Raw genomic sequence first — 18,395 nt, 5'->3', positions numbered from 1 at the left:
ACTGCTTTAGGTATTAGCACTATGGCTTTCAACCTAAATGGTTTCAATTTCAACCAATCAGTAGTTGATAGTCAAGGGCGTGTTATTAATACTTGGGCTGATATTATTAACCGTGCTAACCTTGGTATGGAAGTTATGCATGAACGTAATGCTCACAACTTCCCTCTAGACCTAGCTGCTGTTGAGGCTCCATCTAAGAGGGTTTGAAACCAACAACCAGATCGGGTCTATTCCCATTCCTTCACCGAAGTGGTTGACGAGCTCAAAAGTTCCTTTTTTCTTACTTTTCGTGGCTGATTAGATCACTGAACTTGGTTCACTGACGCTAAGAGAAGGAACCATCAGATTCTTTATATATCCCTCCCTTTCCACTAGGCTTAAATGGGCCAGTAAATTCTGGTGGACCAAATACAGCAACCTCACCTTTAGCCATGCAGAAGAGGAGATTCCCAGACTATGATGCCTGGCACCGATCAACTCTGAAAGTCCTGGATTTTTTGTACTCTCTCTGAAGAAGCTATTGGATATGTATTTGGACTTGCAACAGCTCAGGAGGTCTCTCTTTGGCTGATCATTTCAATCATTGTTCTATCTCTCGTGACTTTTCTTTGCTAATAAGCTAGCTCTCTGCAAATGATAAGAAAGGATGGAAAAAGCATGGAGAAGACTCTCTCAGTCAGTTTAAACATATATGTTACCTTACCAGCTTAGCTCAATCGGCAAAGCAGTATCCGAACCTATGAAGTTGCTGCAAGGACTTGGTAAGGACTATGAGGCTTTTTCAACAGCTATACAAAGGTCTATGAAATCGTCCTCCAGTACCTACCTAATAGTGATGTAGTGTCTCAAAGAGAACTCAGACATCAAACCTATGAAACATCAGCTGCTCATTTATTAGCCTTCAATACACAGAGAATGGGTTATGGTCAGATTGGTGGTAGGAGAGAATGGTCGTGGTATGCGAGATGGCAGATTTGGTAGTTAAAGGAAGGGGCAGGTTATACAACTCGAGGTACGTAGTGATTGTCTAGAGAGGTACTTTAGTAACTCGACTAAAAGGAGAGGTTGTGAACACAAACTCGACTGAAAGACGTTCCTCTCAGTCGAGAGAATGGCGTTCTTCGGAGTGACTCGACCCTTGTGCTTCATCCACCTTGTTCAAATTGACTTGCTTTTTTGACTTTAGCAGACCCAGAAAGAAGAATTTCCCAGCAACTAGATTTGCTTTTTCAATCCTTGCATCACACTGCCAAGTATGAGGAGCCGCATCGATGCACTCATCTCTCTGTCTAGACTCTCTACTGTCACCGCGCTCTCGATCCTAAGTAGACTATGTGCCAGCTTGGCATCTAATTTGCTTTCATATATAGCCGAGCCTTCCAGGACATCTAAAGAGAGATCCTAGCTATTCTTTGTCTAATTCATCATATGAGTTCTAAGAGAGAGGCCGACTATGTCCGATCACTTCTCAGGAAAACTTCTTGGAAGGGTGAATAAAGGGGAGTTGCTTAGCCCAGAAGTAAGGTGAACTCACCCTTTTCTATGAACTCTAACTAGATCACTCATTCGGATGGAATGTGAGGCAATGCACCCACTTCTCGCTACTTCCTTAATAGTGAGTTCCAAGAAGAAATATTGGATTCATGTTCTCAATGGTGAATCGATCATTCGATATCATCCTTTGCCTTATGAGAGGAGGAGGACGAAATGGAAGAGAGGAATTGATTATTTGACTATGTTCAACTCTATCGACACCTTGACTATGTTCAACTCTAATCGACACCCTCTTGACCTATCTGTAGAGTCTCTTCTAAAGACTAGATCAACCGCACCACATCTTCTTGAATGTGACGCACCGGGAGAAGGGCTGAGTCGTCAACTTCTCTTTCTCTTGGTCGTAGGTTGGATGTGGCACAGAGGGAGTGAGCAATCTCTCTTTTCTGTACAGGGAATCAAAAAGAATGTCTATATCTGGAAGGCTACAGACTGATGGGTCGCCCATGTGTCTATGAAGAGGTTAAGCTAAGCAACTTCTTTCGCCTTTAGCTTGACAGTAGGAATGTGATCTTTGCTTTTATTAAGCTTTGAGCAAGACACCATAGGCAACATGGGAATCCTTGATCTACTTGTTTCTCAGATTCCCTTTGAGGTTAGGAGAGTGAGTCGATTCTTACCCTCCATCCTTTGATCTTGGACATCTCACTTGGAATTAGATATAGAGAAATTCATTGAAAACTGAAAGTAGAAGGCAATGAAAAGGAGTTTCTAGCCGGATCTTCTATCTATGCAGAAGAGATGTCTGCTAAAGCCGCTGCAATTGAATGAGATAATCTGCAGAAATTGATTCATGAATCCGATGCAGCTAACGAGAGTCGTGGTAGTTCAGTTCGAAAGGCTATTCCCGAGGAGCGTAAGCGACATGGCTATTGTTTCAGCTCTTCTGACTATGCTTTCCGTGGTCGCTAGGCGGTGGTTTAGTAAGGGCTTTAGGAAAAGGCGTAACTGCTCTTGTCGGAAGGGCTACTAGATGGAGGACTCATTCCCCCCACACCTGGACCAGGCTCAAAGCGATGAGACGATTTCTTCTCGGTTAGACTCTCTAGAACCAGAACAATAGACTGATTGACTGTGGTCAGGTCAGAGCCTTCTGTTGGAGGAGATTGATTTGACTTGCTACCGTACTTATTCTTCCGCTGGAACTGGACTCTCTAAAGCTGAAAGTTTCTTCGCCCTCATCAATGAATTAATGAGTTTTTTCGCCCTCATCAATGAATTAATGAGTTTCCTTCGCATCGGTATTAGAGTCAGACAGCCAACTGTGGGATTCTTTTCTAGACTAGTATACTCTAGCTCCTTAGCTAGCAATAATAGTATTAGAAAGTGAGAGATAGGCCTAATGATTCCTTTGTCTCGTATTCAAACGGATACTCTAGAAGGCTGAGAACTGGCTTGTTTGGCTCATCAATTTCAACAACGACCAAAACGATTACATCAAAGCTATCAAGCCCTCATAGCGCCTAAAACCTGTGAGAAGTCTTAAACAAATAAGAATGCCCACCCCGCCAAGCGAGTACGAGAACCCTCCATCTTCCTGTCAACGGGACAACAATCAATCTTTGTTGGTCCGTAGTTGAATTTCAAACTAGGGTAATCCGTTCTCAGTGAGCTTGAATCGCATGGGTCAGAGTACTTTGGCCTGGAAAAAGCATCTCAAATAGCCTTTCTTTTGTAGTAAGCCGCTCGTACCGCTCCTCTAGTTCAAGTAGTTCAAGAATTAAGCTAGCTTAGTTAATCGATTTTAAGACAGGCTGACTTCCCCTTCTTCCGCTTCTCAAGGAGGGAACTTTCTATCCCAGCCAGGTAGAAGTAAGCGAACGACTCCTTCCCTCTGCCTTAGCCCTGTCTCCCTTCAATAGCTGCGGTTACCATGTATGTAGGTAGCGAGTCAAGACTTCCGAGCTACGGTAGCTATCCCTCTACCTCTTCTACTATGTGAACGAAGACTGTGTTAAGTGAAGTTTCAACCAGGAATTCGTTAGCTCCCCTAAGAAAAATCATCGGAACTCTCACAATAAGGTACGGAAGTTTCTTCTCTTTCCCTTCGCGCGGATCATTTTGTAAGGATGAGCGCCCCTGCCGAGCAACTCGAACTCATGGAGACGACTCCACCTGACATCATCAAACAAAAGCTAAAACGATGCGGGGATTGGTACGAAATCTATGACGATCCCCTCTTACAGGGTCTAGCCGTACATTTCTGTGAAAGCTTACCGGAAACTTGGACCTTCTGGTCAAATCTGTGCTGTGTAAGCTTGATCTCTTTGCATTGAGTCTTCCCCAACCTGTCAAACAAAGAAAGCTAGTATAGGCATGAAAACAGCTTGTTTAGAGAAAGAGCTTCGCAGGAAATTTTTGACAGAAAGTAGCGACACTGATATTTTAGAACTAACAAGTACCAGGCCTAGACCGGGGAGTCGGAACTAATAACAGCTTTTAGAAACTCCAAATCCAACTCTTTAGACTCCAAGTTGAACGCAGGAAACTCTACCTACAACCCTCAATTCCGGAGGTTGGCAGCTCATCAACTACGAGAAAAATGTGATCGCAATCAAGCACATAACATTGAATCTCGTGCAAGACATTCTTTAGCTAAATCTATAGCAGCTGATTCAATAGTGGATGGTCTTGTTGAAGGCTTTTTGACTTCTACTGAGACCAAAGTCCTTACTTACCAGACCTGGCTACTTGAATAGCAGAAAGAAAAAATGTCACAAATCCAACTCCTAGGTCACTAGGAAGAAGAATGGAGGGAAATAGAAGAGGTCCTGTAAAAGAAGCTTTCATTCGATGCTTCTGATTCAACTCCCAGAACAAACAAGGAAGTATGCGCGAAGATAGGGTGAGTCCCTGCGGCAGGCATTATCCGGGAACGATTATCCAGGAACTTACAGAAGGTTGGCGTGACACGCCTAAATCCACAACGCTTCAAGCAAAGAGATATATCTTTCCGCTTTAGCGGCTTGAACCCTTCGATCAAGAGATACCTTAAATCAAATCAACTAAGTAGCTGACCTCTTAGACGTTCGTGGGTATTCAAATTCATACATAACCTTCTCCGACATGAGATAGAGTGAGAGGGCCTAACCTATTCCATAGAACAAACTCAGCAAATCTTGATCCGTATTCCACCTCAGATGGTAGAAGGGGCAACTCAGCCTTGTCTTTTTCTTTGGACTAGGAACCCAGGAGAATGTTCAAAGCGATAAGAGAACAGGTCTTTTCAGAGAAGCTCTTGCCGCTCTTCTGTTAGAGTTAGCTAAAGGCCAGCCAAACCAAACTAAAAGACGTACTTGTAGGTCTCCTTGATGAGCGAACAAGCACAAGGCCTAATATGAACTTGGAGCTGCAAAATCCCAAACGAAAGTCGTTCTCCACTCATCCTTTCTTCCACTTCTTCATGACCTTCAAAATCTCCTTCTCCTGCCACTAACTTGAGCTCTCCTCCTGGTCATAGTCGCTCGGGTACAACAGAACGGTATGAATATGATAGAAAAGTCTCCTATATATCTTACAGGACTCAAACCTGGACGACACCAAGAAAAGTATGATCTTACTGGACTAAACCAAGACTGAGACTTAGAGGACTGCCTGCCATCCACACCGAGCCATATCAGATTGATATACGCCAACTCAAATACGACTTTGTTTTCAAGGCAAATCCATTGGACAGATCCTTGCTTTTTGAATCCACATGAGGAAAGATCTTCTCGAGCTTTTTTCTGTTTACATAAAAAGGCATAGGACTCCCTACTTGCAAGAGTGCCAGACGTAGCCTTGCGCCTGGCCATTGGTGGTGCTTCCGCATTCTTCTAAAGGACCTCTTATCGAGTCATTTCATACCTTTGGAATTGATTTCTCTCCTATTAGGGACCTCTTTCCGTTGGGAGCTCTTTCTGTCGGTATTACCACTGCACTCGGTCAGTGACTCTTTCTTTTTGTGAACCGGAGCTTCTTACTACTAACAGCTACCTAACCACAGTCACTCAGTCTATTGACTCCCGGGCTTTGGTTTTAGAGAGATTTCCGAGTGCTATTCTTACAGCTTGCCTTACTAATTAATGTGCCCCTTTGCTACTGCTGCCATACCACATTCAGTCCAATTGGCCATACTAGATAGATATCATATTTATGGAATACGATTCACTCCGATGAACGCCTTGGTGGTGAAATGGTAGACACGCGAGACCCAAAATCTCGTGCTAAAGAGCGTGGAGTGATAGATAAGACTTTTTATGGTCTCAGGGCTATCAATCCCCTTGTCAATGTAGCACAAAGAGGTTTATCAATCCAAATGTGGTGTTAGACACTAAGCTATATGTTCAAGTTCTTAATTCAAGCAAACAAGAATAGGTTTTGATTAATCTAGAGACAACTATAAACATAAACAGGTTTAAAGACAAATGACAATGACAAATGATGTGAATATGATATGATGGAGGCATGAGATTCTAGACATGATAGTTGGTTAGGGTGCCTTGGTGTTAAACTAGAAATGCTAATGACAATGATGAGACATGATTCAAATGATTAAGAACTCTAATCTAGGTTAATCCTCTCATGAAGGTATTAACCCCTATACTAATCCATTTTCAAACCAAATTCCCATTTGTGAAACATGAATCAATATGCATTAACAAACAGCTCTTAATGATCATTCAAGCATTTAACAAATCATTCCCATGATGAAAAATTACTTAAACCTCTAACACAACTCTTTCAGGAATTTCATCAAACACTTTTGGTGCATGAAATTCCCAGAATCTAGATCTCAAGTGATTATCAAGGATCTAGCATAGAGAACAGCTGTTTAGAGAGATGAATCAATGAATCTAGCCCTAAGCACTCCTAATCTAACACTTTAGCACCCTAACCTACACATCTAGAACCTCATTAAGGTGACTACTCACTAATCATACTAATCTCTCTTAAACCTTTGCAAGTTGAGTAGATTAGCATGATTAATGATGAGAAATGGAGATGGAGATGATAGATTCAAAAGAAAACAGCTTTAAACACCCAGATCCCTTTAAACTCTCTTGATTCAACACTCAAATAAAAATATTTCTCTTCTTAATGGAGTCTTTTCACCAAAGAGGCAAGAGACAAAGGGAATAAAACTTAGTTCTCCCCCAAAAAACCCTAAAAAGTATTTATACCTTCTTAAAAACGAACCGGGTCAGCCCGGAACAAACCGGGTCCTGACCCGGCTTTAATGGATAAAGTGGGAAAAGCTGCGGGTCGGTTCAGTATGTCCCAGGCCGCACACCTAAGTCGCAGTAGATGAAGACTTGTCTTGTGAGGCTTGAATCGCCTTGTCGGAGCCGCACGCCTATCTAGGAGTAAATTGCGAGTGTTTCTGCGGCATGGTCTCCTTCCTCTCCAACTCGCAGGGCTGAGCCGGTTTCTGGGGGATGTAGAAACTGTGCGGGTTGGTCTCTATTGCACTTAGGTCGCAGGCTCAAGTCGGAGTGAATTCCGAGTGATCGTGCGGCATAGATCCAGGCGCGGATGACTCGCATGCCTAAGTCGCACGATTGTGGACTTAGCATTTCTCTTGCTCGGGAGCTCCAGACCTCTTCCAGTGATAGTTTACCCGCACATTTCAACTCGCAGCATCAGCATTCAGGCGTTCATCTTCAGGCCTGCGGGTTAACCAAGTCGCAAGACCATCTCGCAGCATCCAGAGCAGCTTAGATCACTTCGCATTCCGGAGATTGTAACTCCTGTGATACTTGTCCGAATTGAATGATTTTGGTTGCAGAAGACAGAGGACTCATTTATCTCCAACTTTTGTGAAGGAAGTTTCAGTGCTTGGGAGGTGGAAGGCTTCCTGGAGGGCACATCTTTGCAGTGCATGTATACGACCAGAGAGAGGCGTCTAGACATGTGTCCATTCCGGAGGCCGTATCTTCCTGCTCATAGATCCGAATTGAATGCTCTTGGACGTTCTGGAAAGAAGACTCAAATGTCTCTGATTCTCATGAAGGACCCGGAAGCTGAATCGGCCTGGAAGTGCACCGTCCTTCGCATCCTTCAGAACTGATCTGCTCGGTCCGGAATACCTGCGAGACAGGGGTTTCTTCCGACGAGCTTATCTCTCTGCTCACGCGTCCGAATTCTACGATTCCAATTGCTATGAGACCGTGCTTCAATGCTCTCCAACTTCTATGAAGGACCCGCCATCTGAATCGGACCGGAAGGCTCCCCGGACAGGTGATTTCTGAGACTCGTTCGCACCCGGAGATTTTGGCCGATATACTTAATTCGCGGTACGTGAAAATGGCCGGTAAAACCTTCCTGGCCAGCGAGAATGGCCGATAACCTCCATAGACTCAAGTTTTCCACTTTTTCAAGCTCTGCTCACCATTCCACCTCCTGGATTCATCTTTTCAGCTCCATAATCACCTGATAGACACTCAAAACATGCAAAGACTCATTGGTACCTAATGCATCTCCTAAGTTCTAAAACAAACCCTAAGGACCTAAAATACATGAAATAAAACATGATTTGGAATGATTTATGCAACCTAAATGATGCAAATTATGAACATATCATGGAGGTTCGAGACATACTCAGATATATGTCTACTCAGCAAGGAATCTCCACAAGTTCTTCTCTCTCTCAACTCTTTCACATTCATTAAGCTTTTATCAGGTGGATCTCATGATGCAAGGTTTAAACAAGCTGGCTTGGCTAGGGAGAGGCTATGAGATTAAAATGATCTCATCAGTGTTCAAGTGGGTTAAATGCAGCAAAGGGATCTCTCTATGAATGATCAAACTTTGGCAGAATGCTAAAGGTAAAAAGCAACCTATGCATACAAGGGCAAAGACTCATCACTCCCCACCCTCTACTCAACGCTTCCTCTCTTGCTCAAAAACCTCACTTTTCACACTCATTTTCCTCTCACTAGGGGATTTGTTCTTCACTTTCACTCTCAAGTCTTGGAACTCAAACTTTACACAGCTCTTTTTCTTTTACAACTTCTAGCCTCTTCTTTCTTTCTTATCAAAACATTTGAGCTTTTGGCTTCTTTTCTTTCTTTTTCACTTAGAGGCTAGATTTTTCTTTTCAACAAACCAGAGCTCACTTTCTCAAAACACCAAGACTGACTTCTTTTTCTTTCATTCCCCTAGTTATTTTCACTCTCTCTTTCCACTCATCTCACCTTTTTCCACTCACCAAAAGGTCTTTTCCCCCACACTTATTCCTCGCCAAAACTCTCAGTTCCTTGATGTTGGAACACAGCACTCAATGAGACCTGCCCTTGTCGCTCTAAACCTAACACTTTCTGCTAAGTTTGATCCAAGGTGGCCTTTCAATTCTCACACAAACATTGGCTTAAAAGAAGGATGGGTTCAAGGTATGGGAACTGATCCATGATGTGGATTCAGTTACTTGAGCTAAGGAAAAGAGTGGTAAAAACAGTGGTTCTAGCTCAAGTATGTATATTGGTATCCACAAGCTTTTTCAAACAATGCATCACAAGATATTTTCAGGTCAAGTTCAAGGTTCCCACTTAATTAGAGTTGAGTTTAATTCAAACTTGCTTCTCAGATTCAAATCATTTCAGACTTTGCAAGCATAGAAAAAGATTCACAAGCATATTCAATTCAAGTTCTCAAAGTGATGTACTCTCTAGAAAACCTATCATTACTCCTTGCAAGATGCAACCTATATGCAAATGCAATCTAGACTCAATCCTAAAAATGAGAATGCAACTACATGATCATTTTTTTGTGAAAATTTTTCAGATTTTTCCATTTTTTTGGTTTTTATATGCACTTAGATGACTATGCAACTAGAATGTGACTCAAGACTCAAAGTGTAAAATGAGAAAATAGAAAACATGGTTAGTAAAGGATGAAACTCCTCCCCCACACCTAAATAACACAGTCCCTTGTGTTATAAAAGTATGAGAAAGAAGTGAAACCAAAGCAAACAAGCAAAATGCAAAAGGAAAAGAAAGTCTACATGCTATTTACAAGGTTTTGAGTGTTACCTAGTGGCTGTTGAAATCAGACCCCAATGAGTAGGAGGGGTTCGATGTGTGGCCTGACGGTGTTTCCCAAGAATGGTGGCTGGCTTCATCACTCCCGTCGTCAAGATCTACCCAAGTGGTTCCATATGCGACCAAGGCTGTGCAGTTCATGGAACTCTCCCCAACTTCCTCTCTGTTTCTTGGTGAAACTGGTGCTGGAGCCCCACCTTTGCAAGGGTTTTCAAGCTTCTTGATCCTCTTCTTCATCTCCTTGATGCACTTGGCCATCTTGTGGATGGTTTTGTCTTGGTACTTGCACCATTGTTGGAGAATACCAATCTTCTGTTGAGCTCTGAACCCTGAAGTGCCTGGTTCCTCCCAGTTGTAATCATCAAAGTGATATCTGTTTCCACCAAAACGTTTTTGAGGTGGAGGCAGATCAGCATCGTGAGCACCAGCTGCACTTGTGGTAGCATCTTCAGCGGTTGCTTTCTTTCCCTTGGAGGCTTCTTCTCTGCAAGCTTGCCTGTATGTGAGGATTGGTGGATCAGTTTGGACATTGTACAGCTCTTCCTTCAGCAAGAAGAAGTGAATGTTCCTTTTAACTTGGACTGTGGTGATGGAGGGATTGGGTAGGAGAACTTGGGCTGGCTCACTGATGAGTGTCTTGAAGTTGTAGACTGCCTTGGTACCCACTCTTCCTTGGAGAAAGCCAATCCTACACAAATGTGCTTCATTAATCAGATCAAACTTTGCCTTGTTCTCCTTGAATCTATACCCCATGGCTTTCAAGATCTTTGTTACCACCCATCCATGGGTCAGCTTTGCATCTTTGTTTGTAGAATCCCACATGCACTTTTTGTAGAACATCAAAGACCTTGCTAATTGAGATGCAAGGCAAAGTGGGTATTCATACCCTACATAGGGTTCCCCATCTTCATGTGTTGGCATCAGCGGTCTCAGCCCTACACCCAGAAGCAGCAGATCTCCTTTGTGAACTCTTCCAACATCAATCTTGAAGTAGAAGCTGTGAGAGAGAATCTTGTGTACATATCTCAGAACTGGATTCCTTATCCAAGAGGCCTTAGCTGTTCCAGCTGTGTACTTCCCAGAAGCAATTGATCTCCATAGAAGTTGGATCTCATCTTTTCTGAGATTGACCGAGTTGGAGAGAAATTCATTTCTAGGTGCTGAAAACCCAAAGATCTTACTCAATTCTCTGAATGACACTGAATATTCCTTCCCTTTCACAGTAAACTCCACATGTCCAAGCCCATCTCCTTGAATGATTCTTGAATCCCTTGGGTAGTAAATGAAAGCTTCAAAGGAGGCCAAGAACTCTTGGGACTCTTGCTCATAAGCGATTTCTCTCATCTCCAAAAGTGACTCAACACCCATGTTCCCAAGCAAAGTCTTGACATCTTCATAGAGGCCAATCTTCTTCAGAAAGTCCAAATCAGGGAATCTCCCTTGCTGGATCTCTATCTGCTGAAACTTAGCCAGATAATCAGGTGTTTCTGGTTCAGTTTTCTTGAACTTCTTTGATCCCTCTTCATTGGTGCCTTGGGAACCACCAGCTGAGCTGCCGGAGTCACTTTCAGTCTGTTCACTCTCAGATACCACAGCCAACTGTTTCCCCTTTTTCTTGGAGCCAGAAGCAACCACCAAAGCTCTTCCTTCAGGCCTTGTCCTTTTTGGCGCTGGATCACACTTTCCTTGCTTTGTGGTATTCTTTGCACCTTGACCCTTGTCTCTTGGCTTTGAAGTTCCTGAGGCCAAACCTTTGCCCTTTGATGCAGGGCCCTTCTTCTTGGCCAAAGAGTTGGTTCTTTCAGTCATCTGCCAAGAGATTCTCAAAAATATTGTTAGTACAAGGTTAAGCCTCACAAAAGTCTTCAAAATTTTGAAAACAATTGTTGCAAGAAACCGATATCAACAGCACATGAACAAGTTTCTGAAGCCAAGAATCAATCAAATAAATTCATAGCAATGCAGAAACAAGAGTGCATCAAATAAATTCATAGCAATGCAGAAACAAGAGTGCAAAGCTCTTGCAACAATTTTTTTAAAAAAAAAAAAAAATCGATTTCTTCATGAATTACTTGCAACAATTTTCAAAACTCAAGAACAAGTAGTTTCCAACAAAGTGCTCTGTTTTCCAAGATTATCTATCACCCTAGCATTTATAAAAATAATCCCAAGGTCTAAAACAACCTATCAAAATCGATTCCACACCTTAAAGTTCAAAAATCACCATTGAAGAACATGGAAAGAGATGAGTTTCAACAGGGCGAAATACCTTGGGATTAAGATGCAACAAGTTCGAAATGCAATCAGGATGATGTTAACAACTCAAAAACGAGCTCAGAGCACTTTGAATCAACAATTTTGGTGGAGAAATGAGAGAGATATGGTGAAAACAATGGAGAGAAATGAGAGAGAGAGTTGCAAACTCGTGTTTGTAGTGAGGAAGAAAGAGTGTGGGGTAGGGTCAAGCCTTTGTACTGGTGGTCAATAGATCTATTTTGACCAGTCAAGGCTTTGACCCATCCTTTTCTCATTGACCGGCTTCCTTTCTCTCTTTTGTGCGCCCGGGAACTGTCGGGATCGAGCCGTGTGACCGTCTCGGTGTAGAACCGGAAATAATTTTGCTGCGGCCTGGCCATCCTTTCTTCTGACCCGCACAACCATCTCGGAGTGAATTCCGAGTCTTGCTGCGGCCTGGCCATCCTTCTTCTGACCCGCACACCCATCCCGCAGGTTTTGGGACTTAAACTCGGAGTAAATTCCGAGTCTTTCTGCGGCCTGGCCATCTTTCTTCTGACCCGCACTCCTATCCCGCAGCTTCTGGGAGTCTTTCTGCGGCCTGGCCATCTTTCTTCTGACCCGCACTCCTATCCCGCAGCTTCTGGGACTTAGGCATTTTGGGTTTCCCTTCTTTCTGTGCGGCCTGGCCATCGTTCTTCTGAGCCGCATAACCATCCCGCAGTAAATTCCGAACGATCGTGCGACTTAGACTCCTTGGGTTTCAGGCCGCAGCACCAGGTCGCACGGTTTAACACTTAGAACCCTCGGCCTTCTTCTTTTTGGTGCGGCTCAGCGTCTACGCTCCTAGGTCGCACGCCCAGGCCGGAGTAAATTCCGAATAGTCGTGCGGCCTAGCTCCCTCTCTTCTGACCCGCGCAACCATCCCGCAGTAGATGGGACTTAAACGTTTCGGGCCTTCTTCTTTCTGTGCGGCTCGGCCTTCCTCTTTCCAGGTCGCACGCCCAGGCCGGAGTAAATTCCGAACCTTGCTGCGGCCTGGGCTCTTCTCTTCTGACCCGCACTCCTAGGCCGCAGCTTTTGGGACTTAAACGTTTTTCTGGCCTTAAACACTTCTCTCAGCTCTCTCACATGCTTCTTTCCATTCATCACTGAGCTATGTCCTCCAAAGATCACTTAGTACCTGAGACCAACTCACAAAACCCATCAAAAAGTTCTAAAACATAAAAGAAAAGAGAAGAAATCAGAAGAACTATGTACAAAGATAAGCTTGGGGTGTCTCCCAAGAGCACTTTGTTTAAAGTCTCTAAGTTTGACTTTGAGAACCTGTTTAACAGGCTGGTGGATCAAGAAGAGGAACTGTTGTAGCCTCCTCTTTCCCTTGTGAAACTAAGTAATGCTTGACTCTCTGTCCATTCACCACAAATTCCTGACCATTCTTTCCTTTTAAGACAATGGCACCATAAGGCCTCACTTCAAGAACTTTGAAAGGTCCAGACCACCTAGACTTAAGCTTTCCTGGAAACAACTTAAGCCTGGAGTTGAAAAGCAAGACCAAATCACCATACTTGAACTCTCTCTTCAGAATCTTTTGATCATGCAGGACCTTGGTCTTCTCCTTATAGATCTTTGAGCTTTCAAAAGCTTCAAGCCTGATCTCCTCAAGTTCATGAAGTTGCATGATCCTTTTCTCTTGAGCTGTTTTGATATCAAAGTTTAGAAACTTCACAGCCCACATAGCTTTGTACTCCAACTCAACAGGAAGGTGGCAGCTCTTCCCATATAGCAGACTGAATGGTGATGTTCCAATTGGAGTTTTAAAGGCAGTCCTGTAAGCCCATAATGCATCATCAAGCCTTTTGCTCCAATCTTTTCTGCTTGAGCTAACAGTCCTCTCCAGAATGGCCTTGATCTGTCTATTAGATACCTCTACTTGGCCACTAGTTTGGGGGTGATATGGAGTAGCTATCTTGTGTTTGACTCCATGCTTTCTCAATAAACCTTCCAGAGTCTTGTTCAAAAAATGGGATCCTCCATCAGAAATGACAACCCTTGGAACTCCAAACCTTGGGAAGATGATGCTCTTAAACAGCTTTACTACAACCTTGGAATCATTGGTAGGGGAAGCAATGGCCTCAACCCATTTGGACACATAGTCCACAGCAACAAGTATGTATTGATTTCCAAAGGATGAAATGAAAGGTCCCATAAAGTCAATCCCCCAACAATCAAAAATCTCCACTTCTAGAATGGGGTTTTGAGGCATCTCACTTCTTTTAGATATGTTCCCATGCCTCTGACAGGCATCACATGCTGAAACCACCAACTGGGCATCTTTGAACATTGTAGGCCACCAGAACCCACTTTGAAGAACCTTTGCTACAGTTTTGAATGCCCCCATGTGACCTCCAAAAGCAGAACCATGACATTCCTGCAACACAGGTTGCATCTCCTCTTCAGCAAGACACCTTCTGTATAGCTGATCCTTGTTCAGAACATAGAGGTAGGGCTCATCCCAATAGTATCTCTGGACATCTCTGAAGAACTTTTTCCTCTTGTAAGCATCCAATTCAGGGGGCTCCACCCCACATGCAAGATAGTTCACTATATCTGCAAACCAAGGCATCCTCCTTTCTTGAATGCTCTCTACTTCCTCAAACTCCAAGTATGAATGGAGCACCATCAGAGACTCTTCAGGCAAAGCATCATCTATGGGGACCTTTTCTTCAATCCTCAGCCTTGAGAGATGGTCTGCAGCACCATTCTCAATCCCCTTTTTATCAAGCACTTCCATATCAAACTCTTGGAGCAATAGAACCCATCTCAACAGCCTTGGCTTGGCATCTTTCTTGGTCATCAAATACCTAAGGGCTGCATGATCAGTATACACAATGACCTTTGATCCCACCAGGTAGCTTCTGAACTTATCAAAGGCAAAAACTATTGCCAGCATTTCCTTTTCAGTTGTAGCATACTTCTCTTGGGCAGAGTCAAGTGTTCTACTGGCATAGTAGATCACATGCAACTTCTTGTCTTTCTTTTGTCCAAGTACTGCTCCAACAGCAAAGTCAGAAGCATCTGTCATGACCTCAAAAGGTAGAGACCAGTCTGGTGCCTGAACTATTGGTGCACTAACCAATGCCTCCTTGATCAACTTAAAGGCTTCTTCACATTCAGCATCAAAGATGAAATCCACCTCCTTGCACAACAGTCTTGTTAAGGGCCTGGCAATCCTTGAGAAGTCCTTTATGAATCTTCTATAAAACCCTGCATGACCCAGGAAGCTCCTTATCCCTTTAACTGAAGTGGGGGTTTGCAGATTCACCATAACCTCCACCTTTGCCTTATCAACCTCAATGCCCTTTTCAGAGATCTTGTGCCCAAGAACTATCCCTTCTTGCACCATGAAATGACACTTCTCCCAGTTCAGCACCAAGCTGTGTTGCTCACATCTCTCCAACACCTGTGTCAAATTAGAGAGACAATCCGAGAAGGAGGAGCCATAGACACTAAAGTCATCCATGAACACCTCAACTTTCTCTTCAATAATGTCAGAGAAAATGTGCATCATACACCTTTGAAAAGTAGCCGGTGCATTACATAAACCGAAAGGCATTCTCCTATAAGCATAAGTGCCATAAGGGCATGTGAATGTTGTTTTCTCTTGATCTCTTGGATCTATGGGAATTTGGAAAAATCCAGAGTACCCATCGAGAAAACAAAAATAAGGATGATTAGCTAACCTTTCAAGCATTTGATCAATGAATGGTAAAGGAAAATGATCTTTTCTAGAAGCAGAATTCAATTTCCTATAGTCAATGCACATGCGGTGGCCAGTTATGGTTCTTTGAGCTATGAGTTCATCCTTATCGTTTTTCACCACTGTGATCCCACCTTTCTTGGGCACAACATGAACAGGAGATACCCATCTTGAGTCAGAGATTGGGTAAATTATCCCTGCCTCAAGAAGCTTTAGTATCTCCTTCTTAACCACTTCCCTAAGGTTGGGGTTAAGTCTACGTTGGTGCTCAATAGAGGACATAGATTGGTCCTCTAGGTGGATCCTATGGGTGCAGATGTCAGGAGAGATCCCTCTAATATCAGCCAAAGAATACCCTATGGCTATCCTGAACTTTCTTATTTCATTCAGCAATGCACTCTCTTGGTCCTCTAATAGGCTATCATTGATGATGACAGGATATGTGGAGTTTAGTCCTAAGAAAGCATACCTGAGCCCTGTTGGTAGAGGTTTGAGCTCAACAGAGGGTGCATCAGCCTCATTCCAGTCCTGGTCCAAGCTGCTTTGGCTGGTGACTGATTCTTGGATTGCCAAAACCTCAGTGCCATTCTGTTCCAGCTCCACAAACCTTGTCTCAGGACCCAGCTCTCTTGCATTGTCCAGATACAGCTTATACCCTTCACTTGCTTCAGCCAAGAGCCCATTGTCTCCTTGTTCTTGAGTCAGAGTAGCTTGAAGAGGATCCTCTGTGTTCAGCTCCTCAAGCAACTCATCAGCCAACTGATCCATTGTCTCTACATAGAAACATTGACCTTCAATGGTGGGCTTCTTCATCATCTCATTCACATCAAACTTGAGCTTTTCAGACCCAAGTTGAAGCTCTATTATCCCACCTCTCACATCAATAATAGCTCCTGCAGTGGCTAAGAATGGCCTGCCCAAGATAAGGGGATCTACTGGCTCTTCATCCATCTCCAGCACAACAAAATCTGTTGGAACCTCAAAACCACCTATCTTGACAGGTAGATCTTCCAACATACCAACAGGCAATCTAACTGATCTATCTGCAAGGATAAGAGAAATCTTTGAGGGTTTGAAAACTCTAAAGCCCAACTTCTTAGCTATGGAGAATGGCATCAAGCTGACTGATGCTCCTAAATCACAAAGACATCCAGAGAATAGAAGAGGTCCAATGGCACAAGGGAGTGTGAAGCTCCCTAGATCAGTTAACTTCCTTGGAATGGACTTCTTCTGAATGATAGCACTGCATTCATGACTTAGTACTACCATGCCTTGAAGCTCTTTTGTCTTGTTCAGAATAGCATCCTTCAAGAACTTCCCCATCTTTGGCATCATTAAGAATGCATCAATGAGAGGCATTGTGAGTGGTGTCTCTTTGAGTGCCTTCTCAAATACAGCTCTTGCCTTGTCCACTAGTTGCTTCTTAAATCTCCCTGGAAATGGGAGCTTGGGTTGGTATGGAGGTGGTGGCACATACTTCTTCTCTGGTTCTGGTTCCTTTGCTACCTCTTTACCCTTTTCTGACCTTGGTTTCTCAGCAACTTGATCATCCTTTAAGGCTGCCTCCCCCTCAGGTTGATCATTGTCCTCAATGATCACTTTGTTGTTCTCAATACCAGGTAACTCCTTGCCACTCCTCAGTGTAATGGCTTTAGCATATTCCTTGGGGTTGGGTTCTGGTTTTCCAGGTAGGTGACCTTGGTTCCTTGAGCTTGATGCCTGGTTTTGCTTCAGTTCCTTGATTTCCTGCTGCATAGTCTGTTGACCCTGAAGTAGTTGTTGCAGAATACCAACCATATCTGTACCCATCTGTGGCTGCTGTTGAACCATTGGTGGCTGAAACTGTTGTTGAACCGGCGCCTGCTGTTGGAACTGTGGTGGACCAAACCCTGGTGGTGCCTTTGGTTGCTGTGAAGTGTAACCAGTGCCCTGAAATGGTTGTTGTTGCTGGCCAAAACCCTGATTCTGACCAAATTGATTCTTGGGTTGGAATGACCCTTGAAAGTTAGTCTTGGGAACAAAGTTCTTTGGAGCTTGAGAATTGGGATAGACCTGGTCTTGTGGGTTAGCTACATTGGTGTTCCTGTAAGAGAGGTTTGGATTGGCATTACCATACTGATATCTTTGGAACCTCTGATTCCCAATGTAGTTGAGCTCCTCTTGGGTAAGACCTTCTTCACTTATGTTCTCAAAAATTTGAGAAGGTTCCTCATACTCTCCAACAAAATGCATTGGCTTCTGAGTGGTGAATTTCAGCTTGTCCAATTCACTCCTCAACTCCTTAACTTCTCTGGTGAGCCTCTGTTCTGAGCTTGAACCTTCAGACCTATTTGATCTGTCATAGTCTTCACCATAAGTATCATTGCTCAATGCTAAGTTCTCCACTAGCTCTAAAGCAGCATGAATCTCTTTACCCAGAAAGTTCCCATTGGAAGCAGTATCCAGCTGGTTTCTAATCTTGGGAAGAGCTCCCCTATACAGTGTGCTGAGAAGAGAAGCCTCACTAAACCCATGGTGTGGGCATTGGTTTGTGTAGCTCCTGAATCTCTCATATGCTTCACCAAAACTTTCATTGCTGTGCTGAGTGAAGCTAGAGATTTGGTTCCTCAGTTTTGCAGTTCTTGAGGTGGAGAAGAACTTAGATAAGAAGGCTTGCTTGCATTGCTCCCAGGTTTGAATGGAGCCTCTTGGAAGATTCTTCTCCCATTGATGAGCTTTATCACCAAGACTGAATGGAAATAGTCTTAGCTTAAAGCTGTCTTCTGAAACTCCATTTATCTTGGTCAGATCACACACCTTATCAAACTGGTCCAAGTGTTCCAAGGGAT

General features: G+C 43.5%; 1 protein-coding gene and 1 non-coding gene across 2 annotated transcripts; both read left to right on the top strand.

The window, feature by feature from the left end:
* The first annotated feature begins 4,347 nt into the window (after positions 1–4,347).
* Positions 4,348–4,866, top strand: LOC112084366. Its single transcript, XM_024153487.1, is given in 3 exon segments — positions 4,348–4,371; positions 4,373–4,454; positions 4,739–4,866. Coding segments are annotated over 3 exon segments (234 nt in total).
* A 13,207-nt stretch (positions 4,867–18,073) lies between these two features.
* Positions 18,074–18,180, top strand: LOC112084704. Its single transcript, XR_002898365.1, has one exon. It is a non-coding gene; the product is annotated as a small nucleolar RNA R71 (small nucleolar RNA).
* The last annotated feature ends 215 nt before the right edge of the window (positions 18,181–18,395 follow it).

The sequence above is a fragment of the Eutrema salsugineum genome, unplaced genomic scaffold (assembly GCF_000478725.1).
Source record: "Eutrema salsugineum unplaced genomic scaffold, Eutsalg1_0 scaffold_4, whole genome shotgun sequence".
Classification (NCBI taxonomy): Eukaryota; Viridiplantae; Streptophyta; class Magnoliopsida; order Brassicales; family Brassicaceae; genus Eutrema; species Eutrema salsugineum.
This window is presented reverse-complemented; position numbering and strand designations above follow the sequence as displayed.